This window comes from Canis aureus, chromosome 2 (assembly GCF_053574225.1).
Source record: "Canis aureus isolate CA01 chromosome 2, VMU_Caureus_v.1.0, whole genome shotgun sequence".
Classification (NCBI taxonomy): Eukaryota; Metazoa; Chordata; class Mammalia; order Carnivora; family Canidae; genus Canis; species Canis aureus.
This window is the reverse complement of record NC_135612.1, coordinates 85,073,717-85,099,890: the sequence shown is the minus strand read 5'-3', so window position 1 is coordinate 85,099,890 and position 26,174 is coordinate 85,073,717. Positions and strand designations below refer to the sequence as shown.

General features: G+C 43.2%; 1 protein-coding gene across 7 annotated transcripts in view; it reads left to right on the top strand.

Moving 5' to 3' along the window:
- The window catches only part of RBPJ (recombination signal binding protein for immunoglobulin kappa J region), a 223,663-nt gene that overhangs the window by 111,427 nt on the left and 86,062 nt on the right, over positions 1-26,174 (top strand). For 2 of the 7 annotated variants that reach the window (XM_077880515.1, XM_077880502.1), the window contains exons 1-2: positions 7,364-7,502; positions 8,983-9,136. The exons of 2 other annotated variants lie outside the window; for them this stretch is intronic. Coding sequence is in view for 2 of the 5 variants with exons in the window: in XM_077880543.1 (XP_077736669.1) it covers positions 7,184-7,242 (59 nt within the window). In the remaining 3 variants the exon portion in view is untranslated. Of the gene's footprint in view, positions 1-7,105; positions 7,243-7,355; positions 7,503-8,982; positions 9,137-26,174 lie in introns of those variants that run through there. 3 more of the 7 variants (XM_077880543.1, XM_077880496.1, XM_077880491.1) reach the window with 3 other exon arrangements.

Below are 26,174 nucleotides of genomic sequence, written 5' to 3'. Positions count from 1 at the left end.
AAAATAACAATGATCAAAACTAACACTGCCACAGCAAATATGTGACAGGTATCATTCTATGTGATTTAGACATCAGCAACACTTTGAAGCCTCATGACATAATGAACGTCTTCAGTCCTCATGACAACCCTGTGAATTAAGTGCTATCATCTCCAATTCGTAGGAGCAAAAACTCAGGCATTAGCAATAGGCAGTCACTTGTCTAAGGGCTCAGAGGCAGAACCTATGCAACGTGGTGCTAGAGCCCACGTTCTTCATCATGAGGCTGCCTGGCAAAATGTTCAATGTTTTACTGTGTCTCATCAATACAAGATGGTGTCACTTAATCTTTGAATAAAAGCAATGTTGAGGGGCACCTGGGTGGCTCAGTGGTTGAACATCTGTCTTTGGCTCAGGTCCTGATCCCAGAGTCCTGGGATCTAGTCCCACATCAGGCTCCCCTCAGGAGTCTATTTCTCCCTCTGCCTATGTCTCTGCCTCTCTGTCTGTGTCTCTCATGAATAAATAAAAAAATTTTAAAAAGTTATTTAAAAAAGCAATGTTGAAATGTGTCATTGAGTTTATTTTTTATTAAAAATTCTTTTTTTTTTTTTTTTTTTACAGATTTTATTAGAGAGAGCACAAGCAGGGGGAGGTACACTCAGAGGCAGAGGGAGAAGCAGACTCCCCGCTGAGCAGGGAGCCCAACGTGGGGCTGGATCCTAGTACTCTGGGATCATAACCTGAGCCAAAGGTTGCCCTGTGCCACCGAGTTTAAACCACCACAGCAAAGCATGCCCCCTTCATGAATGTGCTTATCTTATTGCCACTAACTGCTTCACATGCTCCTTGGATATACACTCAAGGGCTCTGAACCTCATTTCCTTTAATATTTAAATGTTTTGTTTATTGTTTTTATTTTTATTATTATTATTTTTTAATGTTGACACTTGTATAGCAGCAATCTGTATATTTTTTTTTAATTTTTATTTATTTATGATAGTCACACAGAGAGAGAGAGAGAGAGAGAAAGAGGCAGAGACACAGGCAGAGGGAGAAGCAGGCTCCATGCACCGGGACCCCGACGTGGGATTCGATCCCGGGTCTCCAGGATCACGCCCTGGGCCAAAGGCAGGCGCTAAACCGCTGCACCACCCAGGGATCCCTGTTTATTGTTTTTAAAAAGAAACTACAGGCCATTACTCCCTTTAATGTTAAACTCTTGAAGAAAGATTAGGTCTAATCCCTATGACAAAGATTCTCCAAGTTTGGCTCATGGACAATTCGCATCAGAATCCCTGACCAGCCTGCCAGGAATGCCTGTTCCTAAGCTTCCGCCCAGATTTTCCCCTCTAGAGTCTTAAGGAGTGGGACCCAGGAGATGCTGACGCCAAGGTTTGAGGACCTTTCTCCAGACCCTTCTTGTGACTCTGCTTAGAATGCCTACCCGCTGCTTCTACATGCACCAAACCCCCACCTGGAGTTCCCCTGAGTACAAGATACTCTTTCACACCTCAGAGCCTGAACATGTTGTTTCCTGTGCTTCTCATGCTTCTTCCTCCTCTGATCGTCTTCTAACCTCCCCCTCTATTAAGAGTCAGTTCAATAATCATCTCTGTAAGGCTTCCTCGGGTCCATCAATCAAGAGTTAGGTACTTCTTCCACTAGACTCCATTGCCATTAAACTCCCACATCTATCCTAGAATTACACTGCGCTCCGTTAGCCAGGGAGTCCCCTGAAGTCTCTGCATTATCTACCTTTTTAAACCACCAAAGATCATGTCTGACGTGAAGTGGTAGGGACTCTAAACTTGCTGTGTGGATGGACTTGCTGGTGAGTTCAGTGTTGCCCAAAGACTGGAATACTGACAGTTTTGCAGTTAATTCTACTGAGATGGTAGGTCAAGTACATAATGTCTGTTAGAAAATAATTTTCTAGGGCACCTCGGTGGCTTAGTTGGTGTAGCCTTAGGCTTGGGTCATGATCCCAGGGTCCTGGGATTGAGCCCTGTTGTCAGGCTCCCTACTCAGCAGGGAGCCTGCTTCTCCCTCTCTTCCCTGCTCACTTTCTTGCTATCTGTCATTATTTTTTTCTCTCTCTCTCTCAAATAAAATCTTTTTATAAAAAAGAAAATAATTTTCTAGCAAATAGTACAACGGAAATAATTTTATATGGTAAATTTTTTTTTTCTGGCACATTTATTCTTTTTTTCTTTTCTATGTTTTGTATTTTGAATGGGCAATACTTGCATTAGATACAAAAATTCAAAGTATCCAAGACAGCTGACTGGGAGATAAGTCACCCCCTCACTACATCCTCCAACCACTGAGTCCTTTACAGTTTCTATTGTGTCCTTCCAAAGCCATTTTAGATACATATAGGCAAATAAGTATGTATTTATCTAATGCTACTTTGTATCTTGCTTTTTAAACTTTGTGATTTTTTTCACATAAGTACATAAAAAGCACTTCATTAATAGATGCATACTATTCAATTCTGTGAATCTATCATGATTTTTAAATTAAGTATTTAATTTTAATTCCAGTAGAGTTAATACAGTGTTATATTTGTTTCAGGTATGATTTTTAAAAAATATTTTATTACTTTTTAAATAAATTTATTTATTTATTTATTTATTTATTTATGAGAGACACACAGAGAGAGGCAGAGCCATAGGCAGAGGGAGAAGCAGGCTCCCTACCAGAAGCCTGATAAGGGACTCGATCCCAGGACCCCAGGATCACAACCTGAGCCAAAGGCAGATGCTCAACCACTGAGCCACTCAGGGACCCCATGAGTTTTTTTCTAAATAAGACACCTCTTGATTGACATTTACGTTGTTACCAGTATTCTCTACTATCAATGATGCTACAATATATAGGTAATTTCATACATGTGTGAGTATATCTGTAGGATAGATTTCTAGAAATGGAATTGTAGGATTAACGGGTAGTGACAAGTTTTGCAAAACTGGTTTCATAAAGATTATACCCATTTTCACTCCCATTAGAATATATGTGAATACTTGTTTCTTGACATCTGGCCAATAGTATTTTCTTTCTTGAGGTTCTAAAATGAATAAAGGAAACCCTTCAAATAAGTGTAGTTTCATCTACTGGTCTAACCCAGGAGCAAGATTTTTTTTTTTCCAGAAAGTCAACACAGATGATTGCTCTATAGGATCTCTTCTCCTCCCCGAGCAGGCTGGCACTGGGGCACTCATTGTTGGTCTAATACCCATACTTTTGAACCCTAGAAGGCTTTGTGTGTCTTCAGAATAATTTCTCCCTTGCTGTGGAAGACATCCTGTTCATTCTATACTTACTGAGCACCTATCATGTACCAGGCATTGTTCTAGTGGCTTAGTTTTGAACAATAAATAAAATAGACAAAAGTCCCGGTGATCATTAAGATTACATTATGGGGCAGCCCGGGTGGCTCAGTGGTTTAGCGCCGCCTTTAACTCAGGGCCTGATCCTGGAGACCTGGGATCTAGTTCTGCGTGGGGCTCCCTGCATGGAGCCTGCTTCTCCCTCTGCCTGTGTCTCTGCTCTTCTCTCTGTGTGTCTCTCATGAATAAATAAACAAAATTAAAAAAAAAATTACATTATGATGGGAGGAGGCAGAGAGTAAACACAATACACAGGTATGATATGTGGTATATTAATTTATAAGTGCCTTGGGAAAAATAGAGAAGGAGGGAATAGGGAGCATGAAGAGTCACTTTTGTGGAGAGTGGTTAGGAAAGGTCTCAGGTGACTTTTTTTTTTTTAAGATTTTATTTATTTATTCATGAGAGACACAGAAAGAGAGAGAGGCAGAGACACAGGCAGAGGGAGAAACAGGCTCCATGCAGGAAGCCTGATGTGGGACTCGATCCTGGGACTCCAGAATCATGCCCTGGGCCAAAGGCAGGCACAAAACTGCTGAGCCACCCAGGGATCCCTCAGGTGACATTTAAGCAAAAATCTGAAAGCAGTGAAAGAACGAGCAAGGTAAAAAGCAAGGAAAGAGCAAAAGAAGTTGGTAGTGTGTCTGGTTTGTCCTGGAACAGCAAGATAGCCTGCTAGCTAGAGCTTAGCGAGCAAGAGGAAGAGGAAGAGGGGAGGTCAGGAGGTCAGGGAATTTGAGTAGCAGGTCAGATTGTGCAAGTCCTTATAGTGAAATGGGAAAACCATGGCGAGTTCTAGAGGGTTGTTCTGAGTGCTCCACTGAGAATAGACTGAAAGAGGGCAAGAATGGAAGAAGGGAAAACCAGTTAGGAGACTTTCTGAAGAGGAGGTGAGAAAGGAGGTGGGTCACACCGGGTTGGTAGCCATGGAGGTGTGGAAATGTTGGGACTGTGGGTCTATTTTGAAGGAATGGCTGGCAGGATTTGGTTAGACTGGATACTGGATGTGAGAGGAAAAGGAGGCAAGAAGGACTCCAAGATCCTTGGCTTAAAGAAGTAGAAGGATGGAGCTGTCTTTTACTGGAGTTGGAAAAGAAAGCGGGCAGAGCATGTTTTAGGGCGAAGAGGAATTGTGATTTGGCTTGTGGTCACCATGGCTTTCTGTGGCTGGGGTTCTCAGATGGCCTTGGTTCCAAACTAAGTTAATGGCCTAGACTAGAGCATCACTGAAATAAATGCCTTCTTGGGCTGAAGACTCTAAGGAATTTGCCCATGGGCACTGTCCTCCTTCTGGGCTACCCTGTTCCAAGTCAGACTTGCACAGGGAGCTATTATATTTAAATGCTCTTACATCTTCCCTTTTTCTGCGTGAAATACTTAATCAAAGGGATAGGCGAATGCACACACAGCATCACACATAACGAAAAACCTTGCAAACAACAAAAACAAAAACAACTTGATTTCTTGTCCGCTATGGAACAAGCGGAACATGAGATGAGCCTCCATCAGAGGATGATGAGGGTTTTTCCTCCTCCAAAAATCAAGGCTCCATTCAATCCCACATTTGCGGGTCTGTGGGATCACCAAACCCCCAGCTCCCAGACATCCCCAGGCTGGGCTGGTAAAGAAAAATACACCGGGGCAATCTGAACCGTGCCTGATTGAAGGACGCAGCCAGCCAGCAATTAATTCACTGGACTAACATATTCAAAAGAGGGCACTCGGCTTCAAAGAGTCGTTGCTAAAACGTCTGATGAAATAATACCCGCGATGGAATGAATATTTCTGCAAACGCGCAGAAGGGCGAGGTTGAGAGCAAAGCCGTAGTTTTAACGCTTACTGGTGGGAGGAAAGGAAAACAAAACACACAGGAACAGAAACTCAGATGCAGCAATGAATTTCCAAAGGCTGAGAAGAGGTGAGGGGAGAAGAGACTGTGAACCGAGTCCCTGAGAGGCAGGTGGACCCTGTGCCGGGCGACGAGGCAGAGCATCCACCTGCCTTATTATTTATTTATTTATTTATTTATTTATTTATTTATTTATTTATTTATTTATTTTTCCCCCCGTATTCCACTCGCGATGCCAGCGGGTAGTTCAGAAAAAAAAAACAACCCACTGCTTCAAGAGAGTGGCTCAGGAAATCCGAACTCGCCTCGAGGCAGGCCGAGGGGTGGCCGGACTAGGTGACTCAGAGGCATGACTCAAACCCGACACCGGGGGCCGCCAGCTCCGGGAGGCCGGGGGCGCGGCGTCAAACACATTTTAGGAAAGTACCAGGCTCGAGGAAGGCGACAGGAAGCCTCCCCGGGGGACCGGCCTGCGGCTCCCCCTGCCCCCGGGTCTGACCTCTTCACCATCTGCGCCGAGCGCGGTTTCTAATCTCCTGGCTTCCCCTTCTTCCCTTGCAGCCCGCCCACCCCGCCACCCAGTGTCACGCGGCGTGTGTGTGCTAGACGTCGTGCCCCTCGCAGCGGCCCCGCGCCCGCCCGCTCCCCGCCTCCGCGGCCGCCGCTGCCCCCTCCCGGCCCCGCCCCGCCCGCCGCCCGCCGCCCGGGCACGCGCGGCACGGACAGCGCCGGGAGCCGCGCTAGACAAACACCTGTCCCGCCCGGGCTCCGCGAGATTTGGGGGCGAAAGCCTAGGCAGCAGTGGGCGCGTTCTCGCGAGGTTTAGGAAATTTCCCACGGCCCGTGTTGTGTCTGAGTTGAGTAGTGGAAGGCGGTGGGAAGGAGGTGTAGCGTGAGACTGGGCTGCCCGCATTGCGCACATGCGCAGTGCCGCGCGCGTGTGCCGCGCCAATCCTGCAGCGCCTAGGGCAGGCCTCCGGCGGCGGATTCCAGTTCTCCGGGTTTTGGGGCTCCCTACGGGAGGGGCCGGTGCTCGAGCTGGGAAATCTCTAGGAATTGAAAGGGCAAGGCCGGCGGGGGTGGCGGGGGTGGCGGAGGGGATGTGGCAGGTAGGAGGGGGCCGTCAGAGCTCGGGCCCTTCTTTCTATTAAATGCCCACACGGCAAGCCCGCCTGTGCTCCGGGGTTTCCGGGCGTGGGCCGGCTGGAGTGCGTCCCGGGCGGCGATCAGCCTCCTGGACGGTGCCAGGCCCCCGGGGCACCTGGGCAGGGTCTGTCCCCGTTGCACCCGGGCTCACACGCGGCCGCGCACGGCGAGGAGGCTCGGCCAGCGGGCAGCTCCCCGCCCCGGGGGCTCCTCGGGTGGGGGTGCGGCGTGGGGTTCGGGGGCTCGGTCCCGGCGCAGCCTCCACCTCGGGGCGCTCGGGCCTGCGCCTGCGAGGTGCACATCGGCGGCGGGGGGTGCCTCGCCAGGGGCCTCGGCCTGACCTCATTCCACGCCCGGGGAGGGGGAGGCGGGTCCCCGGAGGGTCGGCCCACGCTGCCCTGTCGCGCACGGGCACGGGCGGGGGCGCGGGGGGGGGGGCGCGGGCCGTGCGGGGCGCGTCCCTCCCCGGCTCCGGGCGCCTCCGCGGCTCCGGCTTGTAACGCGGACATTAGCATAAGGGAGGCGTCCAATGAACGTCTGAATGAATGAAAAGGGCTGGGAACCGGAGTGAGCGGGAAGCCACTTGGAAAACACCCATTTGAGGAGGCGTCTCCTCCAGGCCTGTGAGACGCGGCCGGTTTTCCCAGGACCCCTCCTCCCTTCCCCTCGGCCCCGCCTCCTGACCCCTCCAGTCCCCGTCCCCGTCCCCGTCCCCGTCCCCGTCCCGGTCCCCGCCGTAATCCCCTCCGGTTTTCCTCAGTCTCCGCGTCCGTCCCTCAGGGCGCGTCCCAAAACCCGGATAACCGGAGCGCTCCCCATGGACCACACTGCGGGCTCGCCCGCGGAGGCGCCGCCTGCGCATGCTCCGTCGCTCGGGTAGGTTTCCAGGGAAGGCGGCGAGCAGGATCCCCTACTCCGCGGGCGGCGCGAGGCGTCCGACTCTTCGCGGCGGCGGCGGCGGCGGCGGCGGCGGAGGCGGCGGCGAGGGGAAGAGCCGCGCGGGGGCTGGGTGGCCTCGAGGAGTGAGGAGAAAGGGAAGGGGCGGGGGAGAGGGACCGGGGAAGGCGTCAGGGGGAATCTCGCGAGGGTTGGAGTTTTGGCGAGAGTTTGTGGAAGATGGCGCCTGTTGTGACAGGGTAAGTCTGGGGGAATCGGAGCGCTGGGAATCGGGGAAAGTTGCGGGCGTCTCGCAGCCCGCGGCGGGCGGCGCGTTCGGGGGCCGCGGCGCGCTCGGCGTCCGGGGCCGCGGGGGCGGCGGCGCGTGGCCGTGCGCTGCCCGCTCCGCTCCGCTCCGCGCCGCGGTGGCCGTGGCCGTGGCCGGGGCTCGGGCTCCGGCTCGGGCTCGGGCGCGAGGGGCGGGCGGCGGCGGCGGCGGCGGCGGGTGCGGGCGCGGGTGCGGGCGAGAGTGCGGCGGGGCCCGCGGGCGCCGTGCGGGGCGCGCGCCTCCTGCGCCGCCTGCGCCTCCCGCGCCTCCCGCGCCGCCCGCGCCGCCGCCTCCCGCCGCCCGGGGCCCGTCCTCCCGGCCTCCCGGCCCCGCGCAGCTTTGTTCCTGCGGGCGCTCGTCGCCTCCTCGCCCGGCCGCGGCCCCGGAGCCCCCGGCGCTTTGTCTCGCCCGCTGCCCCCCGCGACTCTCTACCCCCGGCCCTTTGTCTCGCCGCCTCGGGCGCTTTGTCCGCCCCCTCCCTCCCTCCCCTCCCTCGGCCGTCCTTCCTCCCGTGCCCCTTTGTTGTGCCCTGCCCAGCGCGCAGGCACGGCCCCTGCGTGTGCTCGTGCCCCTTCCCGGGCTCCGCGCTCACCTTGCGCCCGGCACCCGAGCGGCCCGAGCCTTTGTGTCCCCCACGCGGGGCCGGGTCGGCGGGGCAGCCCCCGCGCTCGCATCCCCGCCGACGGCTGAAGCGGCTCGGCCCCGGGGACTCCGTCCGTCCGTCGGTCGGTCCGTCCGCCCGCCCGCCCCTGCGCGCTGCAGCCCCACGGCGGTGGCGGCGGCGGCGGTGCCTGGGGTCTCAGCACCCGCGGGGACACCCCGCCCCCTCGGCGCCCCCATCTCGGGATCCCGTGTAACCCGCACACACGCGCGCACAGGCACCCCCGCCTCCCGGGATCGCAGCGTCTCCAGTTTGCTTCGTGGCCTCTCGGGCCCGCGGATGTTTTGCTTGGAAACAGCAGTAGCCCCGGAGGAGGACCTGGTCCCCGGGTCCCTCGGTCCCTGCCGCCGCCGCAGCCCCCGGCCTCCCCCCCTCCCCCCCCGCTGTCGCAGCCTGGCGCTGGCGGACCCGGGGTGTCGCAGGCCGCTCGGGGGACGCGCGACCCGAGGGCTCGGTGCCAGCTGCTGCGCCGGGACGGGCGGCGCTCCACCGGGGGTGTCTCTGCTCCGTGAACTAGTCGTCGAGTGCTTTCTGATGTTGCAGACCTCTGCGTATTCCGGGGGCGAATTTCAGCCTCTCCTAGACCGTAGGTCTGGAGTTACTTCTTTTCTTTTCTTTTCTTTTCTTTTTTTCTTCCTAGTAACTCCTATAGGGTAAAAGGGAAGGCATCCTGATTGGGAGTTTTGATATGAATGTTTTACTTTTCTCTTAATCCTCAGATAGTTTGTAATTATGTGCTTTCGCCCTGTAGATTTGTGACAACCCTTCTGTCCCATCTTTGGAGTTGAAATGAGGAACACGCTTAAGAGTGCGGTTTCTGGTTGATGAATACTGCTCCTAGAATCTTTGTGGAATGCATTAATCAAATGCAATTAAAAGACATTTAAGTAATAGTCTTAAGTAAGGTAAAGTCACTTCTAATGTTAAAGGAGCTTTAAATTGTTCAGAGTGCTTATTGTCATGGTAATGTGAAAACTGGGAGCTGGGGAAGGGGTGGGCGGAGAGTGGTGTGGTGTGTTTAAGCAGCCTGAATATTCCGGTGCTGGGGATAAGAATTATTCGATGTTCCAGGTTTACTAGATGAAATGTTTTTTGTTTGTTTGTTTGTTTGTTTTGTTTTTTTTTTAGGTTAAATGTGTCGTTTGGAAGTTGTTTTCTTCCCCCTTATTAATTGACCACTAACTTTAGAAGTTGTGTTGCCCAGAGAATCCTTTGGAGTGTCATTTCTTTATAAACTAAAGTTCCACCTAAAGTGGTACTAGTGGAGGATATACAAAATTTAATGTGAGGAACGTTGTCAAAGCATTTTTTTTTTTTTGAAGCCTGTGATGAGACTTAGTAGTTTGAATTTTAATTAGTGGAAAATCATGTTTCATAATTGATAAGTGAGGGTTTTGTGAAAAATTGCAGTCTGGGTTCCGTGAGTGGATTTTACCAGTAACCGTCTGTCTCCGTACTTGTTCTTCATGCATAATCATTCCTTTGAAGGTGAAATCTTGAGTATGCTTTTTCTGACTCTCGACAAAGTGTAAATACGGGGTAATAATGGGAGGTATTTTGTTCTGACTTGTACGTGTAGGAATGATCACACAAACATCATAAAAGCAACTTTTACAAACTGAGTTGTGTTTTTTATTTCTAATTTGAATAAGACCTGTATTTCGTGATCGTATAAAACATCGCCTTCACTAAGTTCTGTCAAACAGCAGCAATCTTACAAATATGTGGGAAGTGTTGAGCTTGGGACACTTTCATTCTGATTATTGACTACTAAAGCTTTAAATTTATTATCCATGCATATTGCAGCTGGGTCTGCAAGTGTGTTTTCAGGAAAAAAAAAAAAAACAGCTCACTTGTAGGATCTTCAGATCTATTCTAATATATGCTTTGTAAGATTTTAAGCAATTAGGTTTTTAAAAAGTTACCTGTTGTCCAATAACAGATTTCTATCCATGTCTTTTTAAAAAGATAAGATAAAAAAAATGGTTTGAGGGGGAAAGCCACTCTTGCCAGCTGTACCTCATTAAATAATCTTTGACATGCTGGGTCGATAAGGCATTACTGGAGTGGGGGAAATGGTGTGTTTGAAAGTTCTTACAAATCTTAATTCTAGGATTGGGTCATTTTAAAAAATAAAGTTTAAAAACCTAGGATGTGGCTTTAAAACATTTTTTGCTTCCTCCTAATACTAAATTTCATGTTATTTCAACTAGGGGCAGTATTTTCTCATGGATTGACTAAAAGTTGTTATTCTTGGCATCTGGCTTTATGATTATTTCCAAGTTACTCTACTTCCCCTGGGCCAATTTCCTAACTATGTAGTAAAATGGGAATTGTAATAACTTGCCACATCTGCACAGGATTGCTGTGCCTTAGGATTTACAGAGAGCATCCTTGGATGAAAGGTGTGGTTAAAGTCTAGGAACTGTTACTGAAATAAGCTGATGTGAAGTAGGTCATATTTTATAGGAAGTCAAGTAGGAGGTTATGAACAAAGTTCTTGGCAAGTCACAGTGGTGATAGTGGGATGAAAAAAATGAAAATATGTATTATAGTTGGGTAATAAAACCAATACATTTTTTTTCCCCTATAAGCTTAGAGGGAGAGGGATAAGTCAAATTACAGGGTGGTGTGTTTGTTGTATAAGAGATTGAAAATCTGTCAAACTCATGTAATAACACATTGTAAAATTATGGGACACTTTCCGTCTATTGATTTGTTTTCTGCATATGGTGATTTTTAAGTTTTTATTTTATGCATGTGGGTTACTATGTTTTAAAAATGGTGGCACAAGATGTTTTCATTAGACTCTAGGCTAAATTTGTTATTAGTAATGACTGTTATCAATATCCCTTATAGTTTTTAATGCTTCTCATTTGCTCTAAAGAATATTTTCTAACAACCAGGACCGTGATTTCAGTGTTGGCCCTTGATCTAGGAAAAGCGTTTTATATTTAGGAGGTGCTCTGAACAAATGAAACCTGTTGCTTCTCTGTTCCTGGTAGATGATACCATGTCCCAGCTAAGTTCCACAAGCTGAGTTTCTGGATTCCTCTCAACACTAACCCTTCACGTTTAGATACTAAGAGCTGAAAATTTTCCCTCCTGAAAAATCTAGAGTCTGTGTCCTTCACCCCTAGTGCCACAATTCATGTTCTCCTCATTTCTCATATGGATTAGTATAAACATTGGCAGCTTTTTTCTGTTAGTAGACTCACCTCCTTTATCCTGATTCCACACAGTCTAAGGAGCAAATCTGATCACTTCACTTCTTAGTTTAAAAACCTTTCAATGGCTCCCCCTAGCAGCCTTCATTAAAGAGGCAATGGAGTAGAGAGTTTATGACTTCACATTTCAGATTTAATCCGGACTGGGTACCAATTCTGTCTCTGCCATTTAAAACCTCTTAACATTGACAACTCTTGCCTTTTCCATCAATTGCAAGGTAATTATTCTGAGCTCAGTGGGTTGTTGTGAGGATTGAATGCAAGAAAACACTTAGTAGGATACCTGGCATGTAGCAGGTGCTCAAAAAACATTAGCTAGCTTGGCATGTAGGGTCCTCTATGACTGTTTCATTTACTTTTTCTCTAGCTGAACTGTATGCCTTAGTTTCCCTTCATATTCAGTGCTCCAGCTATGTTAGAGAATCTGTAGTTCCCTGGATGGGTGTAGCAGTTTAATGCCTCCCAGTACATGAAAAGTGCTGGTATTAGGGGGTTATTTTTCAAGACTTAGGTCTGAGGGGGGTTATCTGGATGACTCAGTGGTTGAGCACCTGTCTTTGGCTCAGGTTGTGATCCCAGAGTCCTGGGGGTGTGTCCCGAATCAGGTTCCCCATGGGAAGCCTACTTCATTCACTCTCTGCCTGTCTCTGCCTCTCTCTGTGTTTCTCATGGATAAATAAATAAAATCTTAAACAAACAAACAAACAAACAAACAAAACAAAAAAACAAAGACTTAGGTCTGAGGATATTCTGAAATCCACCAGGCTGGGTTCAGTGCCGCTTGCATGTGTTCTTACAGGACACAGGATAATTCTCTTGGGAGTTGTAATTGTCTGTTAACAGTCAAAGGCTTTTATTTAGTTACCTGGTGGCAGATACCATTTTTTTCATAATCATTTATATATTCTTATACTCAAGAGTGTCCAGCACATGATAAGGACACACTAAAAAGGGTTTTTTTTTTTTTTTTAAATTTTTTATTTATTTATGATAGTCACACACAGAGAGAGAGAGGCAGAGACACAGGCAGAGGGAGAAGCAGGCCCCATGCACCAGGAGCCCGACGTGGGATTCGATCCCGGGTCTCCAGGATCGCGCCCTGGGCCAAAGGCAGGCGCCAAACCGCTGCGCCACCCAGGGATCCCCTAAAAAGGGTTTTTGAACAGATGATTCAAGTACTTTGAAACCTTGCCACAACTTTGTACCTGTAGGCAAAATTTGAAATACATGGAGGAATTTTATTGATTCTCTAGGGAGTTTAATTGCTGAGTTACCCAAAGGAATTGATGTGTTCAGCTATAGGCAGTCTCATATCCTCTAAGAACATTATAGTAAAATCTTGGATAAAAGTTCCTTTAGAATTATACTTACCATTTGTACAAAATTGACAAGCCTAAATTTCACATTTTGTTTTTTGTATGGTTGACTGGTGTTTCTCAAAAGGTTCTACTATTTTTACATGTTCTAAGTCCTTCTGAGATGCTTAGGGGTGTACACTGAAACTTGACTCTGTGGACTGCTTCTTTTGCTGTGTGTGGGGGACCCATGCCATGGAACCAAATAATAATCTGATAATCTTCAGGAATCCTCCAGAATTCTGGGCAGGTTGCAGTTTCTCCAAGCTTCAGACTTTACCTCTGTGTAATAGGGAATGACAGTTTTGCTGTCTTTATCTGACAGGCATGTGACTATCAAGGTCAAACAGAACAATATATGTTTAAGTATATACACTTAGTAAAGCACTGTATACAGATATTTTGGTTGTAACAAATGGTTTCTCCCGCTAACCTTTCACAGGCAGGGTTCAAGATGGACTTTTTATTTTGTAACCTGTGGTTTGTGGGCCATGTTTTAGGAAGGCAGCAGTGTATTTAGCGCAGAGGACCGCAGCCCTTGAACTATGTGCCTTGGCATTTTGAGCAGACATATTTGGTAAATTACTGCTTGACCATGGATGTTGTCATTGAGACACCCTCAACTTTTGGGGTCTACTTGTTACTGCTGTCTTCTCTGCTTGAACAGCCGTAATAATGTAGGAATGTTGAATGCCTCCCTACTACCACCTTTAATACACCCTGCCCACAGTTCTGGATGCCCCTTAGGCCTGGCACAACATCATGGTGTCACTTACTGCCTCATTAGGGCTGCTTCTGCTTCAGGGAATGAAATGATATTCTAGTAGTATGAAAAGGATAATGTGTTTCCTGAACATAGTTCTGAGGAAAAACAAGCATTAGAGGCACTCTGACTTGGGTTGTATAATTGGTAGTAATTACCTATCTGCATAAATATTTGTGTAGGTTTGTTACGTTGACACAGTGTATATAATGATAAGCATGACAGCTTTTCAGTCAGATTGGTCATGTTCATGGCAGTCTTGGGAAATATTTGCACTATTGTAAGTTTACAAAAACAATATAGAAACCACTGTTGCTTAGGTATCCTAAGTTGCAAAAGCCTTGAGATGAAAATGCTGCACCTGTTGGATGTGAGCTGGAATATACTAGAAAATTAAGCTGGCTCTTTTTATCTCCCACGCTCCCTTTTCTGTATTCAATAGTTTTAACTTGGCCTTAGAGCCAATGTTTTTTCTGTGCATTGTTAATTAGATGATAGAATCGTAAATGAATAAGAGAGAATTTCTCATAAAAAGTTTTTATAACCAGGAAAAATGTTTATCACTTTATGAAACCCTGTTATTTTTTATTGGTGTGATAAAGATTGTGTTATATAACTGCAATATTAGTTGCCTTGTAAAGTATAGAACCAATGTTTATTATTATGAAATTTTTATTTTGGAACTGTTTTGCTGCAGACAGAATATACTAGCTTTAGGCTGGTTTGCATAATTGGAAGAAGGGTATTCACTTATTGGAAACCTGCAGACCCACTAAGAGCTTGCCTTATTTTGCTAACATGCCTTAGTGTTCTGTTTGTTTTTTATTTTTTTTAATTTAATTATTTATTTATTTTTTTTAAAGAGGTTGGCCAATTTATTTTTGTTTTGTTTTAAAGATTTTATTTATTTATTCATGAGAGAGAGAGAGAGAGAGGCAGAGACGTAGGCAGAGGGAGAAGCAGGCTCCATGGAGGGAGCCCGATGTGGGACTTGATTCCGGGACCCCAGGGTCATGCCCTGGGCCCAAGGCAGACGCTCAACTGCTGAGCCACCCAGGCACCCCTGTTTTTTATTTTTAAGATTATTTGAGAGAAAGAGGGAGTGTGTGTGCATGCGCATGGGAGGGGGGGGGGCGTGCAGAGGGACCCTAGAGGAAGAGAATCTCCAGCAGATTTCCTGCTGAATGGGAGCTCACACGGGGCTCAATCTCATGACCCCAAGACCATGACCTATAAAGATGACTAAGTAGTCTGGTGAAGCTAATGATTTAGTGGAAAGTGCACAGATAGTTATAATGAGGGAGAGTATAAGTGTTGTAACATGTATTATGTTGGTGGGAACACAAAGGTGTGAATGGTTATTTTTAATTGGAAGAGAGTTCATAGAAGAGGCGAGAGTTGGTAAGGGGGTGTTAGGAAATAAACTCGGAAAAGTGGTTGCGGCTTCTTGGAGGACCTTGAATGGCTAAGTTAAGGATTTGCGTATCAACCAAGGTTTGGTAGGAAGGCATTGGCCGCTGTTAAAGAGGTGAGACGGAGTGTTATCAGTGTAAAATAGGTTGAGATAGATGGAGTCTGTAGGAGAAATATAATCGAGATCTGATGCTCATGGTAGCAGGCCTAGGAATGGAAAGAACAGAGGAGCCCTTTTTGAGACAGGATGATATAGAGAGCTTTGGAATCAGTGCACTATAGAGCTGCGGCTATGAGCATTTCACTTAATCTGTCTTGCCTTTGTCTGAAAAATTAGAGAAAATAATACTTTGTGGTATTGGTGTGAGGGTTAAATGAGATACGAGATATAAAATGCCTTAGTTCTGGGAGTAGTAGGCCCTTCTTTTCCCCTTATCTGGTGTAGAATTTAAAGGATAAGATAGGGGAACAGGGAAAGGTAGGAGGAAACGGTGTGTGTGTGGGGGAACCAAACGATTGAAAGCTGGATGAAGTAATTAGAAATGGGAAAGTGTGAGTGAGGTGCGCAGGTACAAGAGAACCTACACAACAGTGTTTTTTTTTTTTTTTTTAGCTTTTGAACAAATGCCGAATACTTAATTTGCCTATTTCTGTAAATTTTTGCGTACTTTTGTGACATTTAACATCTTTCTGCAGTTACATAAATATATCTGTATTGAGTATTTCTCCCTTTCTAAGTCTAATTTGTCAGCGACCTCTGTAAGGACAGGATCAGTATTTTACTTACTTTGCATGATTATGGTGCAACTGTTACCAACCAGAAAGTTACTTGCTGGATGAACAGGACTTGAATTCAAGGATTTAATAATATATAACACTTGCCACTAGGTGGCACTTAGTCTAAGTGATAGTCTGATATTCAGCATAGATTAGTTTTTCTAAGAACCTATGGAGAAACTGACCTCCTAGACTATGGTCTTTCTGCCATTTCTGCACCACAGTTTTTGAAGTGGAATATGAAACACACAGTAGATAGAAAACTCAGAGTATTGGAAAATAGAAAAAGCGTAATGCCATTACAAATGTCCTGTAGAAAAGCTGAAGGGAGGCTCAGTGAAACTGCACAAGTAACCAAATTCCCCATCTCCAAATGTATAGACAGTGAAGCCTAGTGGTTAGACTTTAGGCTATGGTTTTTATGGTTAAAGGAGGAGACTGTGGGACTTTGTTTCTTACTGGACTTAATGAAAGGCAATAAAGTATAGTTTGTAGGGATGCTAGGCTGTGATTCTATGTTATTTATATTTGGTATATTGTATTCTCCTTGTAACATACCATAGCATGTAACTAGTGTGTAACTACATCCTGTGTGACCAGTGTTACAGATTATTAACTCCATTAGATTCAGTAGACTTCAGAGTTGGAAAAGATCTTGCTAATCATGTGTTCTAAAGTAACTATTTAAGCAAAGGCACAGATGGACTGATTTCTAGTTGGCTAGTGGCTGAGATACCTTTAGTGATTGAGCTAGTGCTAGTTTGCTTTTTGGGGAGAGACTTATGCTGGTCTTTTGTTCTATTTATACCACTCCATTGCCCCCCCCCCACTTTTTTTTTTTTTTTTAAGATTTTATTTACTTATTCATGAGAGAGACACGGAAAGAGGCAGAGACACAGGCAGAGGGAGAAGCAGGGTCCCTGCGGGGAGCCTGATGCAGGTCTCGATCCTGGGACCCAGGGATCATAACCTAAGCCAACGGTGCTCAACCACTGAGCTATCCAGGCGTCCCTCCACTCCTTTTTAATGTTACATGCAATTTGCTTTGTCTTTTTCCCCCCTTTTTTCCCCTCAGTGTGGACTTAGACCAAGAATACAAATCTCTCCGCCCCAAGCTAGGCTGGAGGGCTGCTGCCAGTGTTGCTTAAACCATCAGCCCCACGCCTGCCTCTTCTTTCCTCCTTGGCTGTTTTCCTGTTTTGATGCTGCTTGTGTTCTCTATCTTATATTTTTGACTGACCTCTAAAAGAGGGTGGCCTCTTTTAGAACACATTTGTTCTTAGCACACACTTCTCACCCACTCTGCCTGCTTTAGTCATCCTTGCTGCAGAACTCCTGGGTTCGGTTACCCCTGGCTTGCCCGAGGCTCTGCCTCTAGCCTCCGGAGCATCTTGAGTTCTGCCACTTGCACCAAATTGGAGCTGGTTGTTTCTGGAGCCTCTGTTAGAGAAAATGAAAGGACACAAGAAGAGATTTAGAAAAAAGACTGTCCTATAGGGAAGGAGGGAGGCCACAACCTGAAATTTTACAATGGAAGATGGACTCATTTATGAATCTGAGAGTTTTTATACAGAGATTTTTCTAGTGTGTATGTCAAGACAGTATTATTCTCTTGACTATGGAATTCATTAAATGTGTCATATCTGTCATCTGTGCTTAACCAAATGTCAAGGAAGTGAATTAAATCCTTTCAGCATTCCACAGATAGTAGTGATAGTTTTAGTAATTTGCTTACAGCTTATTATAAGGAGTGTCGTCATTTGATTCAATGGATAGAAATAGTGGGAGTGGCCATTTCCCTATTGTAATTGTAAAAAAAAAAAAAACAAATTTAGTAGCTGTAGTGTTCAAAGATTATTTTCTAATTATTGGTAAACAAGTCATTTTTCATCCTGGCCTCCCCCCACAATATAGGGGAAATCTTTTTACATTTAGGATTTAGTAGCATATCATTCACTGAAACCCAGTTTCTTTTTTTTTGAAGTTTTTCTTAAGGGTTAATTAATATCATCTGCAAACACTTAGATTATTTTTTCTGTTGGAAAAAGATACATAAGAAATTCAACAGTTACTTAAATATATCTTGGAAAGTCAGCCACTGTAGTCTTCCGCCAGGAAATTAGCTTCTGTGAACAATTAGGAGTATAGTCTTCAACTTTTTTTTTTTAATTTTTAGTGGGATTGCTGACATCCTTTTATTAACTGTCAATAGTTTATCAAACATATTAAGGGGTTTTAGGGAATTGACATTTTGTTGAGTATCTACCGAGTCCTCAACTACATTGAGGGAGATGGTATCTCCATTTTATACATAAGAAGTCTGGGGGTCAGGTATTTAGTAATTTAACTCAAGTTCACACTGCTTTACTTCTGACTCTGCCATTCATTGCCCTTCCCTGTGCTGATAGAGCTTTTGTTTATCTCTACCTGAAAGCTTCCAAGCTTTTTTAGGTGGCAGGCAGTCCCAGAGAATTCTAATAAAGGCTTTTTTTTTTTTTTTTTTAAAGATTTTATTTATTTATTCATGAGAGACACAGGCAAGCAGGCTCCATGCAGGGAGCCTGACATGGGACTCAATCCCGGGTCTCCAGGATCACACCCTGGGCTGAAGGCAGGGCTAAACTGCTGGGCCACCCCAGGCTGCCCTCTAATAAAGGCTTTAAGGAAAAGACGATTTTATTAGATTATTACTTTAAAGGAAGTATTAGATTTACTTTTTGTTAGACTACTTTAAAAATAAATGTATATACTAGAATTACATTCAAAGTTCGATTTGACAATATTTTTCTGATGAAATGTCTTTTTCTGATTTTGTATAAAATAACTTTATTTTCCAGATGATACTTTTTGTTAACTTATATTTTCTCCTAGTGTTTCATTTGTCATTCAGTTTTGTTATTGAATTTAAAATTTTTATGTAGTCAAATTTGTAATTTTTCCTTTGGCTTTGTGTTTTGCTTGTCATCTTCATGCCTGAGATTATACAAGCATTCTTGTGCTTTTCTTATAAATGTTCTTGTACAATTTAAAAAATGATTTATCCCTTTAACCCTCTGGGGAGGGTTTTGGTTGGTTGGTTTGTTGGTTGGATTTTGCTGTGTGTTATGTGATGTAGACTCTGACCTTATTTTTTCTTAATGTGTAACCAAATGTATTGTTTTCATATACTCAGTTATTTCTGTCTTCTGTTGTATAGATTGTGGTTCTTAAAATGAGATCCTTGGATGGGCAGCAAAAGGATAATCTGGGAACTTGTTAGAAGTGCACATTCTTTCACTCCACCCCATACCTCCTGTATCTGGAGCCCTGGAGGTGTGGAGTCCAGCAGCAGTCTGTTTCAGCAAGCCCTGCAGCTGATTCTGATGCCTGTTGGAGTTTGTACATCACTGTGAGAACTCCTCTTTAAGGAAGGGCAAGCCCTCTACTTGTGCACTGGATCCCATCCCTTCTCAGATACTCTAGGACATTGGAGTAGCCAGCTAGCCTTCCCTGTCTCTGATATCAATTTTTAGCTTTCTCTTGAAGTATCCTTGACTGTATACAAACATGCTATTATTTCTCTGGATTCCACACTCCCCTTTAGTTTTGTTTTTTCTTTTGCCCTTTGCAACAAACTTCCTACGGAGAGTTCTTTCTGTCTCTACTCTTCTAAACCTACTTCAGCCAGGCTTTTATCTCCACCACTCCAACAAAACTGCTCCTTTCAATTTACCAGTTCTCTCTAGAGCTGAATGTATTGGTGAGTTTTTTTTTTTTTTTTTCAGATATTATCTGACTTGATCAGCTTTTGGTATCTTGGATCACGCCCTTCTTGTTCTTTTTCTTTCTTTCTTTTTTTAAGATTTTATTTATTTATTTATGAGAGACAGAGAGAGAGAGAGGCAGAGACACAGGCAGAGGGAGAAGCAGGCTCCATGCAGGGACCTCAACGCTGGACCTGATCCGGGGTCCTCAGGATCACACTCTGGGCTGAAGGCGGCACTAAACCACTGAGCCACCTGGGCTTCCCCATTTCTTTTTTTTTTTTTTTTTTTTTTCTCCACTTCACTTGTAGGATACCACACTCCTGGATTGCCACCTTGCTAGCACCTTTTTCTTGGTCTCCTTTCTAGTACTTTCTCATTTTACCACATTTTCGCTACTTATTATCCTATACATTCTGTTCTCCTTCCTATTTTATTTTTCTCACTTGCATGTAACAACTTCTCATGATAGGTATTGCCTTTTGATTTTGTCTTTCTCTGCCCTACTAAAATAGTGCTTGGTAAATAGATGGTACTCAGTAAGTATTTGTTGAATGAATGAATGAACCAGGGAAGTGTTCCAGCAACATCACTTTTTGAATGCCCTGTCCTTTTCTCACTGATTGGAAATCCTGCTTATACTACTGTATGTTAGAAAGTTTTATAGGCCCCCAGTATTAGTGCAGATTCATCTGATATGTTTTAAATATAATCTATTACCTGCATGTAGTTCAGTAGCCTTGAGATCTGTGGTTATATTTAGCCTTTGCCATTTTCTGGTGTGGAAGGTAGTATTGCTCTGTGTTAGAGAAATTTAACTATGTATACCTGCTAGTTAGTGGGAGAGTTGGAATTTACTCATGTCTCTGGGTTCCAATTTCTTGTGATGAGCATGTTATGATGATTGTGTCATCTAGTATGTGATAATGCCACCGGGCATTCCTCTCTACACCTCCTCCCCAAATCCAAATTCATGATTAACCTTTAATCATCAGTCTACATGATTAGTTGTGCTCATCGCTAACCAGAAGAGCCTCTTCCCTCGGTCCAGCTAGAGTAAAGATATGAGGCAGGAGGATGAAATTGAGCAGGGAATTGGTTTATGTGGGATTTTTAAAAGTAGACTTTATTTTTTTAGACCAGTTGTATGTGGGATTTTTGTCTCTGCATTTCAATTTATGATTTTGGAAGAAAGGTTGTGGAAAGAACACAGGCTGGAGATTGTGAAACAGATTCTATTCGCTACTAATTTCGTGATATCTCTGCTTCACTTTTTTATTTTATTTTTTTTGGTGTCAATAATAGCTCTTTAGGCTTTAAGTTAAACATGATACTATATGTGTTAGAGAACTTAAAAAATAATTCTTATACTGAGTAAACAAAAGGTATTACTATGAAGAATGACTTGAGTCTCATACTTTTGGTACTCTACATACATTCCTTCTTTGTATTATACTGGAGTAATTTTCATTTTGTTTTTATGCAAACTGTTTTATAAATGTAATTTTAAAGTTTTTGCTGCAAATGTTGTTTTTCTAAGACACCAGCTGTGGATGTGGCTTAAAAACTGATGAGCATCTACAATGATGAGCCTTTATGGAGCAATGAAAGGCTGCTTACAAATTGTAGCCATGGTTGAAATGAATTCTGTGTTTGTTATTTGTGAATCCCTAAGGGTAAATGTGTTTTGAGGGGGGTGAGTTAGGATAGTACAAACTGAGAAAGTGTTTCTGTTCTGGTAATCTTTGGAGCAGTCATTTCTGCTGCTGCTCTTTCTTATGACTGAAGGAATTTGGAATATTTTGCTTGACAGCTTTGATGATTCTTTCTCTAAATGTATTATTTGGATGTATATAAAGGTAAATTGTAATTTTAAAATATTTTATGGACATAGTGTCTGTCATCAAATATTTTTATTCTCAACAACTACTGTGTATAATAGCTCTTGTGAATGATTCTTACTGAGTCCACTAAAACCCATAAGTGTTTGGTTGTTTGGAACTTAAGTATTTTCTATTTGGTATGATTAGTTCATACATATCAATAGTTTTAGGCACAGTGCATATTTCAAAGGCATATGGTTTTAATAAGTTACTGAGCAGGTTCAAATAGTTAACTGTAGGTTATTAAAAGTAGTTTTACTCCAAGATCTTAAATATCACATCTAGAGCTGAGCTACAAGAAATAAAGAAGCTGTGGTATTTTCTATCAAAGTATCTAGAAGATAAATTTCTCAAAAGAATTCTAGAAAAAATTTTTTTTTCTTAAAAAAAAAAAAAAGGGTGGAAAAGTGACATTTGGAACAAATGAGGATCCATGACCAAAAAACTCCCACTGCAGTATATGTGGGATTATGGCCAGTATTTCTGAAAGTCTTAGAATATATATTTGTAAATCTCTGAACTATATATATATTTAAATCATCATAATAGATTCACTTTACTTTTATTTTTTCCACTTTACTTTTAAAGGCAGTTCTTAACATGTTTCCTGATAAATTGTTGAGTATTGAAGATATTAAAAAATGTGTTGTTAAAATTAACTTTTTTTTTGTTAAATTTAGTCTCATTCCTCCTAGTAATAATGTTTAAACTTTGACAGTAACATCTGTTCCTTTATTGTGTGGGACATGTTTTCAGGAGGATTTTATGCACATTAAAAGTAACAGTTTTTGTGAATTGTAGTTATTATCTGTAGTCACTTTTAAATATAAAAGCATTCTCAGTGAGTTACCTCTGATTCATAAGCAAATTTTAGCAGAGCAGATGTAGACTACCAGTGGAATAATTAGCCAAAAAATATTAGAGGGTTAGAGAGCCCTTTGTGTAACATTTAATTTCTTGGCCAGTTTATATGAATAATTAGTTTTGAGGCAGTTAAAATTTCTTCTCTTGGGATTTCACAGTTGTTACGGATAGCTGTAATCACTAGGGAAGTAGAAATATTATTTCCATTGAACAGATGGCTTTCCTAGCACTGGTCCCTAACACTGCTTACTGAGGTTCATGTTTATGTTGGATGATTTCCTAATCACACCTTTTGAAAGATCACACCTGGTAATAGAATATGATGCAGATGATAAAATGACTTAGTAAATTTGAGAACTTGTAAAAGTTGGAAGTGTGTGTAGTTCCCACGCTCCTGGGGAAGGTAATCTGTTTGTGTTAGAGAAATCAGTAGTGGCTACTAATGCCTCAGCTGTCCTTTCAGGGATTCCTTAGCTACCCTCTTCCACTTTTTGACTTTCATCAGCTCTGACATCAGTGTGCTATTTTCATTTCTGTCTAGTCAGATGACCAGTCCATCAGTGCTTTGAGGCATTGGGAGTTTTTGTTAGGCTTACAGATAGGTTTCCATTATGTGTGAGGAAGATTTTCAGAGAATATAGTGATGCAGGGGTTTACAATTATAAAATCACATCTTTTTTCAAAAGTTTTATGGAGATTTTACTTGGTTACTAATAGGATTATCTTCCCCTTGTTAATATGTCTGTTTTCTTTGTGTTGGAAATTTAAAAACACATGCACACGTGTATTGGAGATTCACATGTATACTTATGCTCCTGAAATTTCAAAACCACGGTCAACTAATATGATTCTAAGAACTTTACATTTGTAGGCTATGTTTACTCAATAGCAAGAAATGTTTAATTTTGAAATCATTTCTTAATGATATCTGAAAGGCAGACAGTGATGTTTTTGGAGATATGTTGCCTTTTGGAAAGATAAGGGCTGGGTTTTACTTTTTTAATATAACTGTTTTGGGCAAGTTGTAAGAGTGAATAGAGTTATGGTAGATCTCAGCTTTGGAGCTATTACAAATTTGTCAAGAAGGAAAAAAAAATCGGGTGCTTGTTGTCAGGGGCAGGGAGGTGGCGCCATTTGTTGAGATGAAATGGCATTGAAATAGATGGCATAGTAGAGGAGTTGAGTTAGTGTTAGGGGGAGAAGGTTCTGGTTTAGTGTGTCTTGAGTTTGAGGCCCTTCTAGGAGCGCTAGATGAAGACATCTGGTGGTCAGTTATGTATGTATTAGGTCTGGGTCCTAGAGCTCAGCAGAGAGGTCAGGGTTGGAGAGGCATACCTGAAAGCTGTTAGATGGTAATTAAAACCTTGGGAGGGGGCAAAACTCTCTGGGAGAGTTGGAGGTAAGCAGGGACAAACTGCTGGTGAGCACTAATGTTTAAGGAATGGGTAGAGGTGTGGAAACCAGTGGGGAAAAACTAATAATGAAAGAAGAGGTGGGACAAAACCTAGACAGCATTGTGTCACAAAAATACTTTGAGGAGGGAAACTAGTCAGTTGTGTCAGATGCTGGAAAGAGGGCAAATGCTATAAATCCAAATGTTCACCAGATTTAGGGCTTCAAAGACCTTGGCAAGAACAATTTCCGTGAAGTGGTGGGAGCTGTAATATGGTTTGTCATGGGTGAGGACGTGGAGACAACTCTTTCAGGAACAATGGCAGTGAATTTAGTGTGAGTGGAGCCATAGGGTTGTGATGGAGCTTTTAAAGGAAGACTAAGGATGCTGATTGGAAGGAACGCAGAGAGGAAAGGGGGATGAAGCTAAGAATGAAACTCTTTGGGTTTTCTTTAAAGGGGTTTTGCTGGGGAGGCGGGCACAACACATTCAGTAATGCTCTGACTGTGAGGACATTCAGGAATTTGACTGTTAACCTCACAGTCTTTTCCATATTGACTGTTTCATTTTAGGATTGAGGTTCTTTATTGTTTTTCTACTGAAGGGGTGATTTTTATGCTTGATTCTTTTCACATTTTTTTGCTTGGTGTCTCTGTGATTCATTGAAGTGGTGGATTTAGTCAGTTTCTGTGAAGCCGAAGGTTGTGTGTCTTTGGGGTCTTCAGCGATGCGAACTGTGAGCTGTGTGACACATGCAGCAGCTTGTTCTGTTTTGCACTGTATCATAATCTCCAGACTTCTGTTTGCTCACCTGTGTCCGTAGAAAGCTAACATGTACCCCGGTATATGTAATTGCGCGTTAAGGAATTACAGTGAACCGTTTTGCTTTAATAATGGACACATCAAAATATGTACAGAAATTTGAAATGTTAAAAAGTATTGTGCTAAAAATCAAGTAAGGTTTTAAAGATACTTTAATAGAAGAATCCCTTTTTATCTTCATTTTTATTTTTTAGTGGTGGCACTGTAAAGACCACTTTGCTATATTTTTAAGTTGGGAAAATGTACATAATATAAATATACTCCATTATTTTTTAAAATCTTGGTTAATTTCTTGTGATAGAGTCATTCAGAGGGCTAGATTCAAGTTCATTTTATTTTTGTACAAGTCAGGTGATTTTTCTTAGCTGACGAGCTATTGTTTACCTTAAGTGTTTTTAATGTTACAAAAATAACTTCTAGATAGCATACTACAGGAAACTGCTGGTCTTCACAGGAAAATTAATCAATTTGGGGACATTTTTGTATAAGAAAAACGAGTAACTCAAGTTTCACAACCCTTTTAAATTCTTTGCCACCAGATAAAGAGCAGACCTCTATGTGGTATAGCAGATTTTCGTGGCTACTCCTTATCTCATGAAGATACATTGGTTATTTTATGAAACTGGCCACGTCCATAACATCTGGTAGTACTTTGTGCCATTCTGTCATCATTTTTGTTGTTTGCTAATGAAAGATGAAATGAATGAGTTTTTGTGTGATGGGATTTCAGTAAGCTTTTTACAGGAATCTCCCTTTTATTTTGGTTAAAGCAGCCACTCTCAGCAGATAATGCTCTCATTGCTTTTCCATAGAATGCTTTTATTAAAGAAGCCAAAGAAGCTTCCTCCTGAAGATACCTTGTGTTTTTGTTCAATGCTCTCTCACTTGCACCTGGAAGAATGCCTTTTATGTAAAAGGCATTCATTAAATATTTAACTGTAGAATGAATTTGCAGTTGAGAATATTTTCACATATTTTCTTAGAAATGTTTGCATTTCATTCAGAAGTCAGCAAAAGCTGTAAACTGAGGCATATTAGTAAAACCATCTATACTACCAACTATATGGCAAATCTTCCACGCTATGTACTTTTTTCCTAATAAAATTCTTCATGATTTTCAGCACTGTTTTGTGTGTATGTTTATACAGTTATTTACTGACAGAAAATACATTTTGGCTTATGTTCATGTTATTCCCCAAGTCATATTTCAGCTGTTTCTACCATGGCAGGAAGAACAAGTCTTTTCCCATAATAGGTGGCTTTTTACTTTATACTGTTTTATAAGAAGCCACAGCAAAAGAGGCATGTAGACATACATAGTTAAATTCTGGGAAATTTTCCATAGTTCTCAGTTGAAAATAACTACTCTTAAACCTTATTGGAGAGAAAAAAAATCATAATCCATAGCAATGTCGTATGTGTTTGGGTACTAATTTTTTTTAAAGATTTTATTTATTTATTTGTGGGAGAGAGACAGATAGCAACAGAGAGCATGAGTGGGAGGAGAGGGAGAAGCAGGCCTCCCACTGAGCAGGGAGCCTGACCTGGAACCTCAATCCCAGGGTCCTGGGATCAGAACCTGAGCCACCTGGCCGCCCCAGTACTTAATTTTTTAAGAATCTTGCTAGTTGTAATTGCTTTATGCTGTCATTTGCTAATATTTCAGGGTAAAATTTATATGTAGCATGAGGTTATTGATAATA